Source organism: Lepus europaeus, chromosome 5, assembly GCF_033115175.1.
Source record: "Lepus europaeus isolate LE1 chromosome 5, mLepTim1.pri, whole genome shotgun sequence".
NCBI lineage: Eukaryota > Metazoa > Chordata > Mammalia > Lagomorpha > Leporidae > Lepus > Lepus europaeus.
In genome coordinates this window covers 106,628,065-106,649,305 of record NC_084831.1, presented here as the reverse complement: position 1 = coordinate 106,649,305, position 21,241 = coordinate 106,628,065, and the positions used below count along the sequence as shown (strand labels likewise).

Here is a 21,241-nt window from a genome sequence, read left to right as displayed (position 1 = left end):
CCTGCCTAGTGAATACAACCACTTGGGCCTTGCTTTCTGAATAACAGGTAGAGAAGAAAATGAGATTTTTCTTTTTTATATCAATGGAAATCTCAAAGCAAAACCACTAATCATTGGTAGCCTTTGAATGAAGAGAAGTATGATCCAGAGAAACACTGCTTACATTGAAAAAAGTTATTCTTTGCAAGTCACTGGATATTTTCTGAGTCTACAACAGGTGACAGTAGGAACCAATTTCAGAAACCCTGAACATTCTCAAAAAACAAGATCAAATGCAGTTAAATATCTTACCTTGAGAACAAAGACTAAAGAGATGGGTCAAAAAGGAGACTCAAGACAATTTTAGAACAAAACAGGTATATTTCTATTGGACTACCTGATACAGAAGATAGTGTGGTATGGATGGATAGTATGAATAACAAAAAATACAAATATCTTTTATTTGAAATAAACAAAAATGCTTACACAGCTCAATGGATCACTTGGAAACAAACTCTTGCTTGACTGTATTTCTGAGCAAAAACAACGCTGAAGCACAAACACCCTTCTTTTTTTTACATGTATTTGGAGACAGGTAGGAAGACACTACTTGGTTTCTTAAAAAACTGACCTTCCCTTAAGGCCTGGTCATAGAAGTGTAAACAATGTAAATGAGTCCACCATTATCAGTTGTCATATCATATCTATGTCACCTGTGTATTCTGAGATCATACACATACCTGCCAATATACCTGGGAAGGGTTGCTAGATCACAGTTACATTTGCGTTCTTGGCAGGCAGGACTGAGGAAAAGTAATTTGAAACAAGTATTACATCCTATTTAGAAGAAATCACTAGTATTCCCTTAAATAACAGGTTACAATAGAAAGATACTGCCTGGAAGTTATCCTTTTCACTTTGGTTCATTTTTCATGTTTGTGAATTACATAGTTGATTCATTTGCTTATAGTACAATCCTGCCACAAAGTATTAAAGCACAAGATAACTATTATCCTTCAACATCTGCATTTTTCAAGTTTTATACTCTATTATATCCACAGTAGGTCAGCAGTTCTTGAATAAAAAAAACATAAATGGGTAAAACTGTTCTAAAAATGCAGATGTCTATAACTACAATGGGACTAGCTGGAAAGGAGACAATGAGTGAAGAGGAAACAAAGGAAACAAGTTCATGTGCAGGGAATGTAGTTCAAGTCTTTGGATTTAAAAACAAGTTCCCCAGAGAAGCTGGCTATAATGGCATTTCCAGAAAACCTTCTTTGCCCCTCAAAAAGGACCTGAAAAGCCCCAATTCAAACTTTTGCAAACTACCGTTATGAGATGCTGTAAATGATCAACGCAGTCAGAAGGAGAAGGACGAATGTGTCTTCCGTTTAACTAGAGTTTGTAGCGTAGCCTCTTAAGCTGTTGGTGGATCAGAAAAAAACCACTGAAGTACCAGGTACCAGAGTGCTTTGAAGGACAGGGGTAAAAAAGTACTGAACATATTATCTGTCTAAATCAGTAACAGGGCTTCATGGCTAAGAAAATTTTCTAAACAGTAAAATGACTTCAGGATAGATTTCTCTCTCCAACATTAAATGTAGGGGGAAAAAAGATTTACAAGTAGATATAGTGGTAACAGAAAATTACAAGGCAGAGAACACAAAAGAAATTAAGACAATGCTGTAGGTTCAACAGTACTTCAAAAACTGTTAACTTTGAAAGCCCTAGCAAAATATCACTCTTGTTTATAAACCACTTATTTATCATATGACCACACGTTGAATCCTTTTTGTTCCACATACTGAAGAATCTACAGTCAGCCTTTAAGCATTCTGCATTTCTTTGCCAATCTTGTAGCTGAGTATCTTGTTCCAGTCGATTTTGGTGCGGGTAACTGGAAGCTGCCGGCGCAAGGCCTTGAATGTGGTGTCTGACATGGTTTGATAGTTTTCACTAATTGCTGTCTGTAACAGATAATTGAAGATGAGTTGCTTGAACAGAGACAGTGTTGGCTATGAATAGGAAAGTAACTCTAGGCAAAGGACATGCTTGAGTTCCATACAAAGGCAGCCAAGAGTCAAGAAGCTCACATATGTTAGTTCAAAACCTGAGATATACAATCCCTTCCAATTTCGAAACCCTTATTGTAAGTATAATGTCCAATTGTTAGATCTGCAGTCTCCACACTTAGTAGCACTGAATAGCATGTGTAATTATGTTAAAGGACTCAGAAGTCTAACAAAATATGTTAACAGCAAACTAATAAGGCACCAGGTCTGGAAAAATTAGTTTAAGATCTTCTTACCTGATACTCATTTTCTGCATTCTCTATGATTTTAATAAACTCCTTGGCAGTTTGTATTTCATTCTAATGAAGGGAAGAGGGGAAAACAAGAATTTTTAAAAATGTGTAAACAGTGAAGAAAAATATATTAAAAAGTCAGTCCATCTTAACATTTGTATAACAATTTCTAGTTTACTAAGTGTTTCTATGCACATTACTTCCTTCTGATTATCACAAAAACCTGTGAATAGATCATCATCATCTCCATTTTGCAGATGGAAAACTAGAACTCTCTTAAGTAACCTGGCCAAAACCATGGAGCTTTAGAATAATAAAGATGGGATCTGAATCTAGGTATTTGACAGAATATTCATGCTCTTTCCACTCCGCCACAGGATGCCGAAAAGACACAATATCATGTCTTGAAATCCTGATACTTTAAAAGTATTCTTGTGTAAGATAACATGAACAATGTCCTTAGACATGTCAGTTATACAGGTAAGCTCAAATATTCCTTTATTTTTCAGTTATAATGTTAAGCCAGCTGATTACATTTTATATCACATGATCTAGGTACAAAATGAAATATGCTCTTCAATTTACCATTAAATACAATGAACTAAAGAAGATAAGGTTTAATGCTTGAGAGTAACATTCCCTAGACTGAATGTGAAGAGGTCAAAATCATTTTCTATTTTCATAATAAAACTAAGACAAAGTTATCTGCTTTTTTTACTCTCATGCTTGTACAACACAGTTTCCTAGAAGCTACATGATGTGTAATTACTTTATCACTTTGAGGGTTAATGGAATATGCAAAGCAGATAAGAAAATTTAGCTGTATTGAGGCTGGTGCTGTGGCTCACTTGGTTAATCCTCCGCCTTGCAGCGCCGGTGTCCCATATGGGTGCCGGGTTCTAGTTCTGGTTGCTCCTCTTCCAGTCCAGCTCTCTGCTGTGTACCGGGAGGGCAGTGGAGGATGGCCCAAGTGCTTGGGCCCCTGCGCCTGCATGGGAGACCAGGAGGAAGCACCTGGCTCCTGGCTTCAGATCGGCGCTGTGTGCAGGCCGTAGCAGCCATTTGGGGAGTGAACCAATGGAAGGAAGACCTTTCTCTCTGTCTCTCTCTCTCACTGTCTATAACTCTGTCAAATAAATTAAAAAAAAAAAAAAAAGAAAAGAAAGAAAAAAAGAAAATCTAGCTATGGTTGATTAAACCAGATACAATTTGTGAAAATGTAAACAAATGTCATTGTTCTCACCGAGGTTTTTGGATGGAGGCTGGAAAATAGTTATTTTGCATGGGGCTGGTGTTGTAGCACAGTGGATTAAGCTATTGCTTGTGATGACGATGCAAGCATTCTATATCAGTGAATACTGGTTTGCTTCCAATCCAGCTTGCAGCTAGTGCATCTGGGAAGGCAGCCCAAGTACTTGGGCTCCTAATACCCATGTGGGAGACCAGAAAGGACTTTCTGGCTCCTGGTTTCATCCTGGCTTAATCCTAGTTGTTGTAGCCATTTGCAGGGGAGTGAACCAGTGGATGGAAGATCTTTCTCTCTGTCTCTCCAACCCTACCCACTTTGCCTTTCAAATAAATACACAAATAAATCTTAAAATATATTTTTCCATACAAATGTCAGTTATGTTAACTAATGAGCTTATTATTATTATTTTTAATTAATTAATTTATTTGAAAGTCACGAGTTTCACAGAGAAGGAGAGGCAGAGAGAGGTCCTCCATCTGCTGGTTCACTTACTAATTCGGCTACAATGGCTGGAACTGTGCCGATCCAAAGCCAGGAGCCAGGAGCTTCCTCTGGGTCTGCCCACATGGGTGCAGGGACCCAAGGACTTGGGCCATCTTCTACTACTTTCCCAGGCCAAAGCAGAGAGCTGGATTAGAAGTGGAGCAGCCAGGACCTGACCTGGTGCCTATATGCAGGAGGTTTCTTTACCTGCTATGCTACAGTGCCGGCCCCAAGCTTATTATTTTTAATTAACAAATCTTTTAGTATTTCTCAGTTTAAATTTTTTAAAAGATTTATTTATTTATTTGAAAGGCAGAGAGAGGGAAAGGAAAAGAGGAAGAGAGAGGGAGAAGAAGAGAGGGTGAAAGGGGGAGAAGGGGAGGGGGGAGAGAGGGAGAGATGGAGAGAGGGACAGAGGGGAGAGGGGGAGAGAGGGGAGAGAGAGGCAAGCAGAGAGAGACAGAGAGAGATATTTTCTATCTGCTGGTTCATTCCCCAATTGGCTACAATGGCCAAGGCTGGGCCAAGCCGAAGCCAGGAGATTCGTCTGGGTCTCCTATGTGCGTGCAAGAGCGCAAAGACTTGGGCTATTTTTCAGTGTTTTCCTAGGCACATTAGCAGGGAGCTGGATCAGAAGTGGAGCATCCAGGACTCAAACTTGTGCCCATATGAGATACAGGCATCGCAGGCAGTGGCTTAACCCATTATGCCAACACTGGTCCCTCATTTTTAGTTTTTAATAAGGCATGTTGATAGATTTACACATATCAACAATAGATCTTTGGGGTTATTCAATTACTTCTAAAACTATAAAACAATAATGAGACAATGAAAAAAAGAACGCTAGAACAAATTATGTCCCTTCCTTCAAAGTACAGAACACAGTAATTTCTGATTAGATACTCCTAAAAATGTTGTTTCTCTGATGATCTCAATAAGGCCCTATAGGATGCAGGTAGCAAACTTTTCTTGCTCCTGGCATTTACGATTGAAGGTATTGGTGTCCTTGAGCAAATCTTGTAATTGAGAAAGAAAGCAAGAAAGAGAAGAAAAGGAAGCTTCCCTCAAGCCATAGACACTATTTTGAGTCAGACTGTGAACTAATAATAGAGCTGGTTTGTAGCAGAGGCACTACTAGAAGCTGCCAAAAGGAAAGCACAGGAAGCAAGCTGAATTTCTACTGGCGGCACTTAGGCTCAAAACAAATACAGACATTAAACACTGCATACTCACCGACACCGTTATTGAGTCTTGTACATCTTTATGACTAACCAACTGAACATTGCCGTCTTCGTAATAGTGAACCTATGTGAGATAATATTAGAGGAAATTTATATGCAATTCATTTAGAAACCTGTTGCTTAGGGCACAAATTTGTAAGCCATCTTTACCAACTCTGAACAAATAATATCACCAATGACAATTCATACTGTTAGTAATTAAAATTCATAAAAGACTTAGTTTAGAATTCTCATTCCTTAGCAGGCAAAATTTATTGTTAAGTTAAGCAAACATTATGTACCTACAACATCCCAGGTACTAAGCTAGGCACTGTGAATACAAGGATCAATAAGACCTATTCTGAGTAGTGTTAAAAATAACTGAAATAATTTAATGTTAGTTTTTCTTGATGAAAACTAAGGGGTTCTAATGGATCCTAAGACTTGATACATCTCTCCACAGACAGTATCATTAAAGTTATTATGTAGATCTGACCAGATGTAGGGAAGCTTAATTAAGGGTTAAAGACAGAAAAAAAAAATCTTATTGCTAAATTGGACTACAAAAATAAACAAAGTTTTGAGTATGTAAGGTAAAGCGAAATGCTACAATTATAAAATGATTATCAAGAACAAGCAATACACTAGAGATGTCAATGACTTGTAAGGACCAGCAAGTTTTAGTAACTTATAAGACAGGCTGTCATCTCACCATGGCTACAAACTGACTATACAGGGGAGGTATCCTTCTGTTAAATGCATTTAAACAAGTTCTTTTTTTTTTTTTTTTTTTTTTTTAAATAAGTCAAAAGGGTTACAGAAAGAGAAGGAGAGATAGAGAGAGGTTATCTTCCATCTGCTGGTTCACTCCCCAGATGGCTACAACAGCCAGTGCTGGGCCAGGTCTAAGCCAGGAACCAGGAACTGTATCCAGGTCTCCCAAATGGGTGTCAGGGACCCAAATACGTGGGCCATCTTCCACTGCTTTTCCCAGGTAATTAGCAGGGAGCTGGATTGGAAGTGGAGCATGGAGACATATACGGTATGCTGGCATGTGACATGTGAATACCTATGTGAGGGGAGTGTGGCAGGAGATCTTGATATGAAGTTGGAGATGGACTATAAAGAGAAAAACACAAAACTCAGGTTTGAGGCAGGCATTTGGCCCAGCGGTTAAGGTAACAATTAAGATGTTTGTATCCCACATCTGAGGTAGCTGGGCTTGATACTTGGCTCTGGCTCCTGACTACAGCTTCCTGCCAACAAATATGCTTTGAGACAGCAATGATGGCTTAAGTAAATTGGATCATATACCCACATTGGAGACCTGGATTGAGTTCCTGGCTCCAGCCTCAGGCTCAGCCCTGGCTATTGCAGGCAACTGGGGAATGAACCAGTGGATAGAAGCTCCTCTCCCTGTCTGCCTTCCAAATAAATAATTTTTTTATTTTTTAATTCAGACTTGGGGCCAGTATTGTGATGCAGGGGGTTAAGCTACCACCTGTGATGCTGGCATCCTGTATGAGTGCCAGTTCCAGTCCTGGCTACTCTGCTTCTGATCTAGCTCCCTGCCAATGCACCAGGGAAAGCAGCAGAAGATGGCCTAAGTGTTTAGGCTCTTGCCACCCATGTGGTAGACCTGGATAGAATTCCTGGCTCCTGGCTTTGGATTGGCCCAGCCCCAGCCGTTGCAGCCATTTGGGGAGTAAACCAAAGGATGGCAGATCTTTCTTTTTCACTCTAACTCTGCCTTTCATATAAATAAATAAATCTTTAAAAAAATTCAGACTATCCTATTAAAAGCAACAGGAACTCAAGGAAAGGGAATGTTTTAGAAAGATTATACTTGTGCTACGAAGAAAATAAAATTGAGGGAGCTGTACTGGGGTGTAACTCAAGAAGAGTTCAGTAACACCACTTTCCTTATGTAGTGCTATGGTCTGAATATTGGTATCCTCTCCAAATTCTTAAGTTGGAACCTAATGTGATAGCAATACTCAATGTGATAGTATTAAGAGGTAGGGTTCTTTGGTAGGTGATTAGGTCATGAGGCTGCACCCTCAAGAATGGGATTAATGCTCTTATTGAAAAGGCTGGAAAAAAAAAAAAAAAAAGAAAAGAAAAGGCTGAAGTAAGCTCCCTTGCTGACTTCCACCATAACAGGACTCAGCATTTGCCCCTTCTGCCAACTAAAGGTGCAACAAGAAGGTACTTTTAAGGTACCTAGGAAGACATGAGCCTATGTAAGAGGGGCCAAAGAAAATGAGAATTTTTTTTGAAAAAAATTGAATTTTTGTCAATAGAACAAGGAAACAAGCCCTGAAAGAAACTATACCTGCAGTAATGGCTCCTGTTCTGTAACCCTGCTGGATGGGTTTCAGCCCTCTCCATGGGGGCAGCTCAGGGGCATTTCCCTCGCCCTGCACCAAGGAGGCCATTAGGTCCAATAACACTGTGTCCATAACATCGTGAGAGGATTTTTGGGAACTCTACATCCAGAAATCCCTTACCCACAATTTGTCAGCAGAGCGAGGAGGGGAGAAGAAATGGGAGATCCACACTCATGTCCATGAAAACTCCGGTCTGAATGCAGATAGCGCTCTGAGCCGCTCCCTGAGAGGCCTGCCTGACCCTTCAGGTGTACCCCCTTCCCTGCTTCTCTTCATTAAACTCTGCTATCTCGCTCACCACTTCTCTGTGTCTCACATCCGCATTCTTGCGCGCAGACGAGCGCCCCTGAGTAGCTGATCTCCAGTAACAGCACTCTCCCCAAAGACAGGCCCTCACCAGACGCTCAATCTGCTGCCACCTTGATCTTGGGCTTCTCAGCCCCCACCCAAGTGTGTGTTGTTTGTAAGTTAACTAGCCTAAAGTATTTTGTTATAGCAGCCTGAACAGAATAAGAAATCTAGTCTATACTACCAGGAGACAGCTGAACAAAAAAGAATGCTTTTAGAGACAAAGCAGAAATAGGAAGAGAGAAGCAGTAACCTTCGCTACTACAGTTATTATTTACTGAATCTTACCATGTGTTCAGCACTTCCCAAATACACTTTGCTTACTAATATTGTCTCATTTTATCTTCATTAAAAACCTTACAGCTGAGGACACGGAGGTGCTTGAGGCAGTTCAGCTCAAGCCACGCTGTTAGCTCCTCCTAACAGCAGGAAGAGCCAAGGTTTGAATTTTCTCAAATTTCAGAGCTAAAACCTTATCTAACATGCGTAAGATTTCCCAATGCTATGCTTCATCCAAAAGTTAAAAATTCCCTGATTCAGGCAGAAATAAAGTCTCTCTCTAGGGGCTTATTCTTTTGGGATGTTCTTAGAAAGGGCTAACTAAACAGCCATGCTTCATCTGGGCAGAAACCATGATCTCACTTGTGACAAAAAGAGTTCCCTAGGCAACATGAATCTATTACATACAGTGTTAGGGACAAAAAGAGATGTCTTCCTTGGGATATCAGTTGGTTCTATTTGAATGGTCAAGAGAAGTCAGACTTTTCATACCCTCTCTAAATCCTGGTATTCTTACTGTTTGCCCTTCTAAAAGAGATTAAAGAGGAAAAGACAATTTAATAAAACACTGGAAAAGGAGGGAGACTGCATGTGCCTCTACCATGTAATGCAAAAATAAGAAAAGCAAAGATAGGGACAAAAAAAGACAGCTACATAATGATGTCAATATAAAGGCTAATATCCTATTAATCAAGGACAAGAATATTGAAAATATAAGCGGTCTTCAAAGAGTTCTTGGGAAATGTGTATTATGAAAAAATTATGCATGGATCTCAAAAATTTTTGCATCAAAATAAGCTTACCTTTTAATTCCATTTTCCCACTAATTTAATTCCCATTTTCCACTTTTTAAAATACCCTCATACAGTGGATTACAATCAAACACTACTTTTGTTTGTTTAGTTTTTTTTTTAACTAAGAAACAAGGGCAGTGCCGTGGCTCACTAGGCTAATCCTCCACCTGCGGCGCTGGCACCCAGGTTCTAGTCTTGGTCGGGGCACTGGATTCTGTCCCAGTTGCTCTGCTTCCAGTCCAGCTCTCTGCTGTGGCCCAGGAAGGCAGTGGAGGATGGCCCAGGAACTTGGGCCCTACACCTGCATGGGAGACCAGGAGGAAGCACCTGGCTCTTGGTTTCGGATCCGTGAAGCGCCAGCTGCGAAGCGCCAGCCACAACGCGCCGGCCGCAGCGGCCACTCGGGGGGTGAGCCAACGGAAAAAGGAAGACCTTTCTCTCTGTCTCTCTCTCTCACCGTCTAACTCTGCCTGTCAAAAAAATTTAAAAAAATAACTAAGAAACTAGAAATTTTAGGGGTTAAAAAGAATACTGGGTAGGAAAATGAGTATAAAAATGATGGGGGATATTAAAAAATTAGAGGCTTATTCAGAGAGGAAACCAAGACTTGTGCATTTCACTGAAGAAAGGAGATCTGCAGGGCACACGCTTTTCCAAGAATAAGGCCCATGCACTTTGTTTGACCTTGTCACGTTTCTTAAGAATTAGGACACAGATAGGAATATAAAGTGAGGCCAATCAGCCTCACTGTTCATGAACTCAACTGAAACTTCTAAACCCTTTCAGGGTCTCATCCACTAATATGAAAATGTTTCAGTTAACTGGCAAATATTCCAAAACGACTGTCAGTAACGTAAATCCTCAGAAATTACTGTCTTCCCAGAACTATTCTTTTGCTTACAGAATAGCCTGAACAGCTAAATATCTTGATTTTTTTCAAGTAATTCTCACATCTTTTAAACAATGTATTTTTTATTTGAAAGGCAGAGGAGGGAGGGAGGAAAGAAGAGGGAGAGGGAGAAGGAGAGAGGGAGAGGGAGAGGGAGAAAGGGAGAGGGAGGGAGAGAGAGAAATAGAGAAATGGAGAATTCACAACTGCAATGGCAGGGACCTGGTTAGGCCAAAGCTGAAAGCCATGAGCTAAGAGTCAGAAGCAAGGGACTAATTTCCCATGGGGGCCATGGGAACCCAATTATTTTAGCCAATACTGCTGCCTTCCAGGGTCTGCACTGGCAGGAAACTAGAGTCAGCAGCCAGGCAAGGTAATGAACCCGAATTCTTGTATGTGGAACAGGGGCATCCTAATTAGCATGTTTACCGCTAAGCTAAATGCCCATGTCTCACTCTCATTTTAAAAACATATATACAGGCTGGCGCCGTGGCTTAACAGGCTAATCCTCCACCTTGCAGCGCCGGCACACTGGGTTCTAGTCCCGGTTGGGGCGCAGGATTCTATCCCGGTTGCCCCTCTTCCAGGCCAGCTCTCTGCTATGGCCCGGGAAGGCAGTGGAGGATGGCCCAAGTGCTTGGGCCCTGCACCCGCATGGGAGACCAGAAGCACCTGGCTCCTGGCTTCGGATCAGCAAGATGCGCCAGCCGCGGCGGCCATTGGAGGGTGAACCAACAGCAAAAAGGAAGACCTTTCTCTCTGTCTCTCTCTCTCTCACTATCCACTCTGCCTGCCAAAAAAAAAAAAAAAAAAAAACACATATATACAGGGCTGGCACTGTTGTGTAGCAGGTAAAGCTGCCGCGTGCAGTGCCGGCATCCCATATGGGCAGCAGTTCGAGTCTCAGCTGCTCCACTTCTGATCCAGCTCTCTGGTATGGCCTGGGAAAGCAACAGAATATGGCCCAAGTCCTTGGGCCCCTGCACCCATGTGGGAGACCCTGAAGAAGCTCCTGGCTCCTGGCTTCGAATGGGCGCAGCTCCAGCCATTGTGGCCAGTTGGGGAGTGAACCAGCAGATGGAAGACACCCCCTACTACCTCTCCCTAACTCTGGCTTGCAAATAAATAAATAAATCTTAAAAAACAACAACAACAACAACAACAAAAAATACTTATGGGGCTGGCACTGTGGCGAAGCGGTTTAAGCCTCCTCCTGAAGTGCCTGCATCCTGCCTGCATATGGACGCTGGCTTGAGACCTGGCTGTTTCACTTCCCATAACAGCTCTCTGAGTGAACCAGCAGATGGAAGACTTCTCTCTCTCTGACTCTGACTCTCCCTTTCTGTAACGCCACCTTTCAAATAAATAAATAAATCTAATATGTGTGCGTGTGTATGTGTATAAATGAAGTAAATCTTTCCTAAAAGTGTGATCAGACAATTTATGCCAAAAAGGTACAAATGAAGGTCTGCATATTGGGGCTTGTTATCAGAAATGATCACCTTTTGTGATCTTTGCACTGGCAAAGTTAACATACAAATAACTACATCCATCTAGAAGGGAGATAAATTTACTTACACAAATTTAGAGTAAGCTGCCAGGTTAATGCTGATGCTATAGTTAACAGGAGGTACAAAGAATCAGGTTACTCGTAGATTTGGTTAACAAAAAGCAAAACAATACGCTGTCTCAGGTTAGGTTAGGTCAGGTTAGAAGCAGACTCCCAGATAAAGATTAGAGGACAAGCAGCTGGTTTTGTGGATAATATTAGGAAGCACCAGTAGGGACTGAGGAGGTAAGATATAGAAGGGAAATAAGTACCACAGATGTGTTAACAGGCAAGTTACAGCTGCAGGGATTAGGCTATGGAAGAACAAGCAGGACATACTTCAACTTCAGAGTTGTCCGACCTGAGGGGAGAGGAAGCTGGCATATTTACCATCAATTCTCAACACTTTACTACTTCTAGTGAAGTACTTTGGCTTGGGCATACTCTTATGGCCAGAAGCTACTTGGGACAGGAAGCTATGGGGATGCATGAAAAAAATGGGGGGCCAACGCTATGGCCCAGTGGGTTAAGCAGCCGTCTGCAGCACTGGCATTCCATATGGGTACCAGCTCAAGTCTCAGTTGATCCTCTTCTGATCCAGTTCCTTGCTAATGCACCTGGGAAAGCAGTGGAAGATAGCTTAAGAGCTTGGGCCCCTGCAAACATGTGGAAGACCTGGATGAAGCTCCTGGCTTCTGCCTGGCCCAATGCTGACCGTTGCAGCCGTTTAGGAAGTAAACCAGGGGATGGAAGCTCACTCTCTCTGTGTAAATGACTTTCAAATAAATAAATCAATCTTAAAAAAATGGGTATAGATAAAACTTACTACATATGCTCTTTAATTTATACCACTAAAAAAGGACAACTCTAATTGTTATTAAAGCAAAACTTAACATAATATAAGTACCATTTGGTATGGATATTCTCACTTATAACTGTTTAATTTGATCTTCGAGTTAATCACTCAGAATTTACAAAATAAAACCACTTCTAAGATATTAGAAGACTTCAATCCAAACAGGAATGAAATGAATTAACTGTTGCCTTATTCAGTTGTCCACTTGTACTGATACCAAATTAGAAATCTACTCGACTATTTATATCACAAGACAACTAGTTATTGTTTGTAGTTCCTACATTATATTTTAAATTAGTTTCATTTATTTAAAAATCTGTCCAAAAGAAAAAACCAAAACCAAAAAACAATGCAGGGCCAGCACTGTGGCATAGCAGGTTAAGCCTTTGCCTGGGATGTGGGCATCCTATACTGGAATCAGTTAGGACCAGGCTGCTCCACATTCAATCCAGCAACCTGCTAATGTGTATGGGAAAGCAGTGGAGGATAGCCCAAGTGCTTGGACTCCTGCGCCTATGTGGGTGCAGAGGCCTAAGCAGTTGGGTCATCCTCCCCTGCTTTTCCCAGGCCATTAGCAAGGAACCAATTTGGAAGCGGAGCAGCTGGGACCCGAACCAGCGCCCATAAGCTGCAGATGGTGGCTTAACTTGTTATGCTACAATGCCAGCCCCTAAAATACATCTTAAAAAAATTTTGCAGGTAACTTTTTACTTCTCAAAAACATACCTATTAGCCTGCTGTTTACTAGAAGCTTTACTGATAATATAATTGATGAAAACATATTTTGTATGTAGTAAAAAACATGCAAGAAATGAGATAACTTTTTACTGAGCTATGTAATTTAATGGAGAGGATTAGTTTTACACGACATTTTAGGCAGGTACTTGCCACACTTGAGCTCACCACAGCAGCAACAGGAGGAGGTCACAAAATTATCACAGTGGTGAGTATACTATGTACTACAGTAATTTAATGCAGCTATTATTCAATACTGCATCTTTAGATCTGTTTATATTTCTCTCACCTGTGAATGGTGCATGTAAAGTTTATGTTTGTGTGTGTTTTGTTAAGTTTTAACCTTTTCTTTTCCATTTTATCTGAAAGACATATGGAGAAAAAAGAGAAAGTGCACGCGAGCATCCATTTACTGGTTCATTCCCAAATGACTGCAACAGCTGGGGCTGGGTCAGGCCAAAGGAAGCTGGAAGGCCAAAACTCAATCTGAGGCTCTCTTGGGTACAGGAACTCAAGCATGAATTAGTAAGAAGAAGCTGGATCGGAAGTGGAGGTAGGACTCAAACCAGGAGCTCCAATATGGTATGTGGGTGTCTTAACTGCTACACCAAATGCTGCCCCAGTTTTGATTTTGATTTTTTTTTTTTTGACAGGCAGTTAGACAGTGAGAGAGAGAGACAGAGAGAAAGGTCTTCCTTCTGTTGGTTCACCCCCCAAATGGCCGCCAAGGCCGGCGCTGCGCCAATCCAAAGCCAGAAGCCAGGTGCTTCCTCCTGGTCTCCCATGGGGTGCAGGGCCCAAGCCCTTGGGCCATCCTCCACTGCCTTCCCAGGCCACAGCAGAGAGCTGGACTGGAAGAGGAGCAACTGGGACAGAATCCAGCACCCCAACTGGGACTAGAACCTGGGGTACTGGAGCCGCAGGTGGAGGATTAGCCTAATGAGCCATGGCACCGGCCCAGTTTTGATTTTTTATAATAGATTTCTGTATATGTTATGGCAGTAAGTGATAAAATACCATTATCTACATATATATTTATATATAATATATATCTACATATACTTTTCTTTATATTTTTATTTATTTATTTATTTGAAAGTCAGAGTTACACAGGGAGAGGAAAGGCAGAGAGAGCGGTCTTCCATCCACTGGTTCACTCCCCAGTTGCCCACAATGGCTGGAGTTGACAGATCTTCCAGGTCTCCCACATGGATGTAGGGGCCCAAGGACTTGGGCCATCTTGTAATGCTTTCCCAGGCCATAGCACAGAGCTGGATCAGAAGTGGAAAAGCTGGGACTCGAACCAGCACTGATAAGGGATGCCAGCACTGTAGGCGGCGGCTTTACTGGCTACGCCACAGCGCCAGCCCCTCTACATATATTTTGTACATTGATGACATACCTAACTTTTCTTAAATTTTTTTCCCAGTATTTCTGGACTTTGTGGTGCACCTGTGAATGTTTCCAGGTTGTCACAAATCTCTCTCCCCCAATCCATGGACCCATGCAATTCTTGCCCATGTTGATCAAGGATCAACTGTATATATGCACACATATGAAATATACATAAAAGATATGAAGTAAGTTACAGAGGTGCTAGGAAGTAACTTAATAATTATTTTATTCCTTCCTAAAACTACTGTTTGATAATTACTAATACCAGAACAAATGTCAACTTGCATGTTTGTTTTAAAGACATGAAGTATTAACCATAATTTATAAACAAGTTAGAATCTCACCTGAATCTTAAGCACTCCAACCACTTGGGCTGTAGGTGGTGTGATGGTGAATTTCCACTCTGATCTCCAACGACCATTCCTATTAAAACATACATACAAAACACTATAGAATTAGCAATAAGCACAAGAAAACAGGTGATATGTCACTGAAGAAAAGTTGGGACAGAGGGGAAAAAGGGAACAGTCATTTCTAGTTTGATAATACCCAAGGCTGTACCTACTTGGATAAAATTTTGGATTCAAGTAGCTTAACTATAGCCTTTTCTAAGTTATTTTGACTTCTATGTTTCTTTTTTATCCTTTTAAGTAGAAAACAATGCCTATTTTATTCACAGGAGGCTCTTCTAAATACAGATGTGTAAGCTGAGTTATGTGATTAACTCAAGTATTATTAACCCCAACTCAACTAAGTCCAACTTTCAAGTGGGTACTTTATTAATCACTTATTCTTGGTCAATAAGAGTATTTTTTAAAAGATAAAACTACAAAACCTTAGGATGGGAAACAACATAAATAATGTTTAAATCCCTTATTTTATAGATAGGGAATTGAGTCTCTAAGTCTAATAACTTATCCCAACCCAGTGAGATTAAAAACCCAAGTCTCAACCACTGTTTTTGTTCCAATATAAAGTAGATACAAACAGAAGTGAACATCTGTTTCTTACCAGAAGTTTTTAGGCTGAAATTGGTGGCTTTCAATACATGCAATAATAGTCTGCTGCCCATCTATAGTTTTAGCATACACCTATTATTGGAAAATAAATAGTTAGATTCCAAAAACACATTTAACCTACACAACAGCCACTGCATTAAAAGCAGTGTGCTAAATCCTTGGGGAGACAAAGAATCAGAGTATGCTTACTAAACAACAACATTCATCAGATATGAACATTAAGGCAGAGCTTGTGTCAAGTTCTGGGAATGAGCATGGTGCCATACATACAGAAGGAAATACTGCTCTTAAGAGTACAAAGGAGATGCCACTTAGGCTGGGTCTTTCAGACAGATGAGATACTGACAGGCAGGAAATGAGAATAAAGATGAGCAAACAGCTCAGGTAGGAAACCCAGGGCTTCTTTAGTGAATGGCAAGGGGGTGTGTGAAGTGGACTAGTGGGAGACAAAACACGATTGTAGATTTAGGTTATATAGTAGTATACATAAGGTACAATGTGAAGACTTGGAGTGGGTGTCCTGGCACCACTGAGCTCTCACTTAGGATGCTAGCATTTGGTATCAGAGTACTGGTTCAAGTCCTGGCTCTTTCACTTCTAATCTAGCTTCCTGCTAATGTGGCTGGGAAGGCAGCATACGATTGCTCAAGTACTCAGTTCCTCCACTATTCTGGGAGATCCAGATGGAGTTCCTGACTCCTGGCTTCAGCTTCGACCAGCCCAGGTTGTTGTGGGCATTCGGGGTATGGGCAAGCAGACAGAAGTTGTGTGTGTGTGTGTGTGTGTGTCTGCTTTTCAAATAAATAAATATTAAAAAAAAAAAAAAAAAAGTTGAGACTTTATTCTATAGGCAATGGAGAAAACAGCAAAACAATATGACGAGGATTATGACTTTGAGAGAATAAACTACACTGGTGTACACAAAACTCTGTGTTGCTTTTCCTCCATTAAATGGATGTAAGCTTTTAAGAAAAGGAAATTGTTTTGGGGAATGTTCACATTTACAGAGGTAGACAGGAAGAAAATAATTGAGACAAGTAAGGGAAGCAAGTTGGTTTGCTGGTTCAAATAATTCTGATTATCTAATGAAGATATATAAACTATTCAGAAGCAGCTCTGTGTAAAAATGCATACACAACAGGGTCGGTGTTGTGGTCCAGTGGATAAAGCTGCTAACTGCAGTGCCAGCATCCCATATGGACGCTGGTTCGAGTCCCATCTGCTCCACTTCCGATCCAGCTCCCTGCTAATGTGCCTGGGAAAGCAGTGGAAGATGGCCCAAGTGTCTGGGCCCCTGCCACCCATGTGGGAAACCCGGAAGAAGCACTTGGCTCCTGGCTTTGGCCTGGCCCAGCTCCTGCCATTGTGGCCATTTGAGGAGTGAACCACTGGATGGAAGATAGGTCTCCCACGTGGGTGCAAGGACCCAAGCACTTGGGGGCCATCTTCTACTGCTTTGCCAGGCCATAGCAGAGAGCTGAATCAGAAGTGGAGCAGCCAGGACTTGAACCAGCACTAATGTGGAATGCCAGAATTACAGGTGGCAGTTTTACCCACTATGCCACAGTGCCAGCCCCAAACCCAGAAATCTTAACTTTTTTTTCCACGTGTCTAAGCTAAGTACCTTTGTTAGGAACATTTACTTTGACATATTACCTGGAGTTTATAAAAGGATTTTTCCATTAAAAATTCCTACTTATTTATACTCAAAAATGATACAGGGCTAAAATGGAAAGAAAACCATAACTAAGAAGAAAGAAGTAATGGCTGTCAAGCCAAAGCCCCCAAGGTAAGTGCAATAAATAAAACACTCTGATAATAAAATAGGCAGATACTTAACAGTACAGAAGCCGTTGGAATAATGATCTTTCACATAGGCTCTTAACGCACTGTCACAGGATTCTCTCCAAGACTTCAAGCCTCCATCTACTTCCTCTGGCTGGGGATCACTTGCTTCTTTCCGTAAGTGATCAAACTTAAAGGAAATTTTGTTTCTTGGATCTAAAAATCTGCTATTACCCAGGTCACCGTGCTCTGTAATTAAGACCTTCCAAAGAGGATTATAAATAAGAATAACTCTGAAAAAAAGGATGGTTCTTTATCACATTAAAAAAATTAAAATTCTGAGGAAGATAATTAACTTTTCATTTAGATTTCTCTTTCACAATGACTTAAGTCTCATTCTTTTTTCACGTATTTTATGAAATTATTCCTGAATCATATTTACTGAGCTTTTAAAATAGATACTACAAATTACATAGTTTGCAAACAAAAATACATACAAAGAGCAATAAAAATAAAATATATATGTGTGTAACTAGCTCCCAACTAGTAAATTCCTAAACAAGTATTCTAAAATTCAGTGGGGATGCCTCTTTTTCCATTAAATATAATGTCTCCTGGTACTCCTACCATGGAGAAATAGAGACAGCTAGGAAGACTCAACTTCTCTATTTTCACTGTTCTTGTTCGGGGCAGCTCTCCTTTCTTATCAAAAGAAACTAGTAGGGGCCGGCGCAGTGGCTTAACAGGCTAATCCTCCGCCTTGCGGCGCCGGCACACTGGGTTCTAGTCCCGGTTGGGGCGCCGGATTCTATCCCGGTTGCCTCTCTTCCAGGCCAGCTCTCTGCTATGGCCCGGGAAGGCAGTGGAGGATGGCCCAAGTGCTTGGGCCCTGCACCCGCATGGGAGACCAGGAGAAGCACCTGGCTCCTGGCTGTGGATCAGTGAGATGCGCCGGCCGTAGCGGCCATTGGAGGGTGAACCAACGGCAAAAAGGAAGACCTTTCTCTCTGTCTCTCTCTCTCACTATCCACTCTGCCTGTCAAAATAAATAAATAAATAAATAAAATAAAAAAAAGAAACTACTAGGGTTATCAGAGAGAGGAAGGCTTTCCTAACATGTAGAATATTTATAAAAATTAAGACACAAATCTACTTAGCACTTGATTCAGACAACTGCTTTGGTTTCTAGAATCTCTATGACATGGCATAACCTCACAAGAAATTATTACCTGATCTTCATATCCTTCTATCTTCACAGGCGTGAACTGATCCATGTTATACTGGGCAAATGCACTGTTTTACAAAGATTTAAAAAAAGAAAAGGGAAGTGGAAGGGAAGAAAAGAATTACATATAAATAAACACAGAGGGTAGTTCATAGTCCAATGAAAGGGGATGTCAACATACTACCTGGTGCTTTGTCTCCAGATGTCCAGTGTTAACACAATGTCTTTTAACCTTCTGAAAGCACTCCAGAGAGCTCAGAAGTACCTTATGCCCTTAAATTACCTTTTTTCCTCTACACCTAATCCTAAAGAACTTCCACTTAGACAATTCTAGTTTTAGGCATTCTCAGGCTGGCGCTGTGGCATATCAGGTAAAGTGGCTGCCTGTAGTGCTGGCATCCCACATGAGTGCTGGTTTGAGTCCCAGTTGCTCCTCTTCCTATCCAGCTCCCTGCCATGGGTGGGAAAAGCAATAGAAAAAGGCCCAAGTCCTTGGGACCCTGAAACTGCACTGGAGACCTAGAAGAAGCTCCTGGCTCCTGGTTTTGGATTGGTTCGGCTCTAGCTGGCCATTATGGCCATTTGGGTAGTGAACCAACGAATGAAGAACTCACTCTCTGTGCCTCTCTGTAACTCTGCCTTTCATATAAATAATTAAACCTTGAAAAATAAATAAATTTTTAGGCATTCTGATTATTGTGAATTGTCAACAGTTTCAACTATTTAGGCAGAAGCTTTCAGTATTCAAAAGAATCTTCAACGTAACACGATTTATGAAATTTCTTTTTATCCTCATTTCTTTGAGGCAGGACAGGATAGAAGAAGCCATAATTAAGTATAAGAAGGTATCTCACATGGGAAAAAAGTGAAGTGAGACTGATAATTGAGCAGTAGTCAAGTCTGAGAAAAGGGCCTAAGGTACAGAGGAGAGGTCATTTTAAAGGCTGTTGGACATCAACCATCAAAGTGCTTGCCTAATATTAATGTTTATTTGTACAGTGCATAATTTTTGAGATTCTTCATTTTCAGTGGCTCCCTAGTACATCTTACAAAGTAAACTAAAGTAAAAGATAGGTAAAATAAAGAGGGCAATAAGCTGCATTATAAGAGGATATAATATACTTACATTCTTGAAAAGTACCAGTCTTTTATTTAAAAAAATATTTATTTGAAGGGCACAGTTATTTGAAGGGCAGAGTTAGAGAGAGAGAGGTATCTTCTATCCGCTGGCTCACTTCCTTGCTGTCAGCTTTTGCCTGGCTGAGCCCTAGCCATTAGAGGTGCTTGGGGAATGAATTAGCAGAGAAGATTATGTTCTCTCTCTGTCTCCCTCTCTCCCCCAACTCTGTTCCTTTTCTCCCTCTCTTTCCCTCTCAAAATTAAGAAAAAAAAATTTAGGGGCCGGCACTGTGGGCTCTGGTTCGAGTACTGGCTGCTCCACTTCCAATCCAGTTCTCTGCTATGGCCTGCGAAAGCAGCAGAAGGTGGCCCAAGTCCCTGGGCTCCTGCACCCACGTGGGAGACCTGGAAGAATCTCCTGGCTTCGGATTGGCACAGTTCCGGCCATTACGGCCATCTGTGGAGTGAACCAGCAGATAGAAGACCTCTCTCTCTGCCTCTCCTTCTCTCTCTGTGTAACTGACTTCAAATAAATAAGCAAATCTTTAAAAAAGAAAAAAATTAAATTAAAATATGTAGCAATTTTAACAAAATCAGAAGACTCAAAATTAGCCCCAAGTATGTAAACATGTTTAAATATTGTTACTTGGGACTGGCACTGTGGCTAAGTAGGTTAAGCCTCCACCCACAGAACTGGCATCCCATATGGTTGCCAGTTCAAGTCCAAGATGCTCCACTTCCAATCCAGCTCTGTGCCATGGCCTGGGCAAGCAGTGGAAGATGGCCCAAGTCTTTGGAAGCCTGCACTCAGATGGGAGACCTGGAAGAAGCTCCTGGCTTTGGATTGGCTCAGCTCTAGTCATTGCGGCCATTTGGGGAGTGAGCCAGTGGATGGAAGACCTCTCTCTCTCTGCCTTTCAAAGAAAATGAATAAATCTAAAAAAAAAAAAAAAAAAAAAAAAAAAAAAGCAGCATGAATATAGGGCAGAAGGTGATTGTCTCCTGGGTAACAGCTATTAATTTTTTATAGCTATATCACATGAAATGACTTTTGTAATTATTTGATGTTATGCATCACAATGTCCTTGTTCTCACCAGCCATTTTCTAATTCTGATTTCCTATTCACAATGAACTCTGGGCCAGCTGATTAGACAGTAACTGAAATAGAACTCTGTGTTGAAGAGAAGAGTAGTGATAAAAGCCAGGTAATAAGGGGTCTTGAAAGCTAGAAAGCATTTAGATTTGATGTAGAAGATAAAACAACAACAACAAAAATCACCTCTGTTTTTGAGTGCATGACAAATTTTACAAAGATTAATTAGCCTGGCAGTGATATAGAATCAATGACTAGGCAGAACAATTATGCTTTTATCTTCCAGTTAATTCCAACTATTAAAGGCACATTATGGCTATCTGTTTCTATTTGGCAATTTGAAAGTTGTTATTATTGCTTACTAGTAGCATAATCTTTCCCTAACTGGAGATTTAAAAAAAAATTCAACGTGAACTAGAAGAACTATAAAAGAAAAGTTAAGAGCTAAAATTAATGCTACTATAATGGGGAATACGTGAACCAAAAACCAGAAGTTCAAATAAAAAGCTTTGAGGAAGTAAACAA

The 21,241-nt window shown here is 40.9% G+C and overlaps 1 protein-coding gene across 1 annotated transcript in view; it reads right to left on the bottom strand.

Annotated features, from left to right (window-relative positions):
* Positions 1-545: 545 nt before the first annotated feature.
* Positions 546-21,241, bottom strand: part of CAPZA1 (capping actin protein of muscle Z-line subunit alpha 1) — a 50,539-nt gene continuing 29,843 nt past the window's right edge. Inside the window, exons 4-10 of the mRNA XM_062191973.1 lie at positions 18,508-18,571; positions 17,334-17,540; positions 15,486-15,565; positions 14,819-14,897; positions 5,253-5,324; positions 2,291-2,353; positions 546-1,949 (exon numbers count right to left, since the gene is read on the bottom strand). Coding sequence (XP_062047957.1) covers positions 1,809-1,949; positions 2,291-2,353; positions 5,253-5,324; positions 14,819-14,897; positions 15,486-15,565; positions 17,334-17,540; positions 18,508-18,571 — 706 coding nt within the window. The 3' untranslated portion in view covers positions 546-1,808. The remainder of the gene's footprint in view (positions 1,950-2,290; positions 2,354-5,252; positions 5,325-14,818; positions 14,898-15,485; positions 15,566-17,333; positions 17,541-18,507; positions 18,572-21,241) is intronic.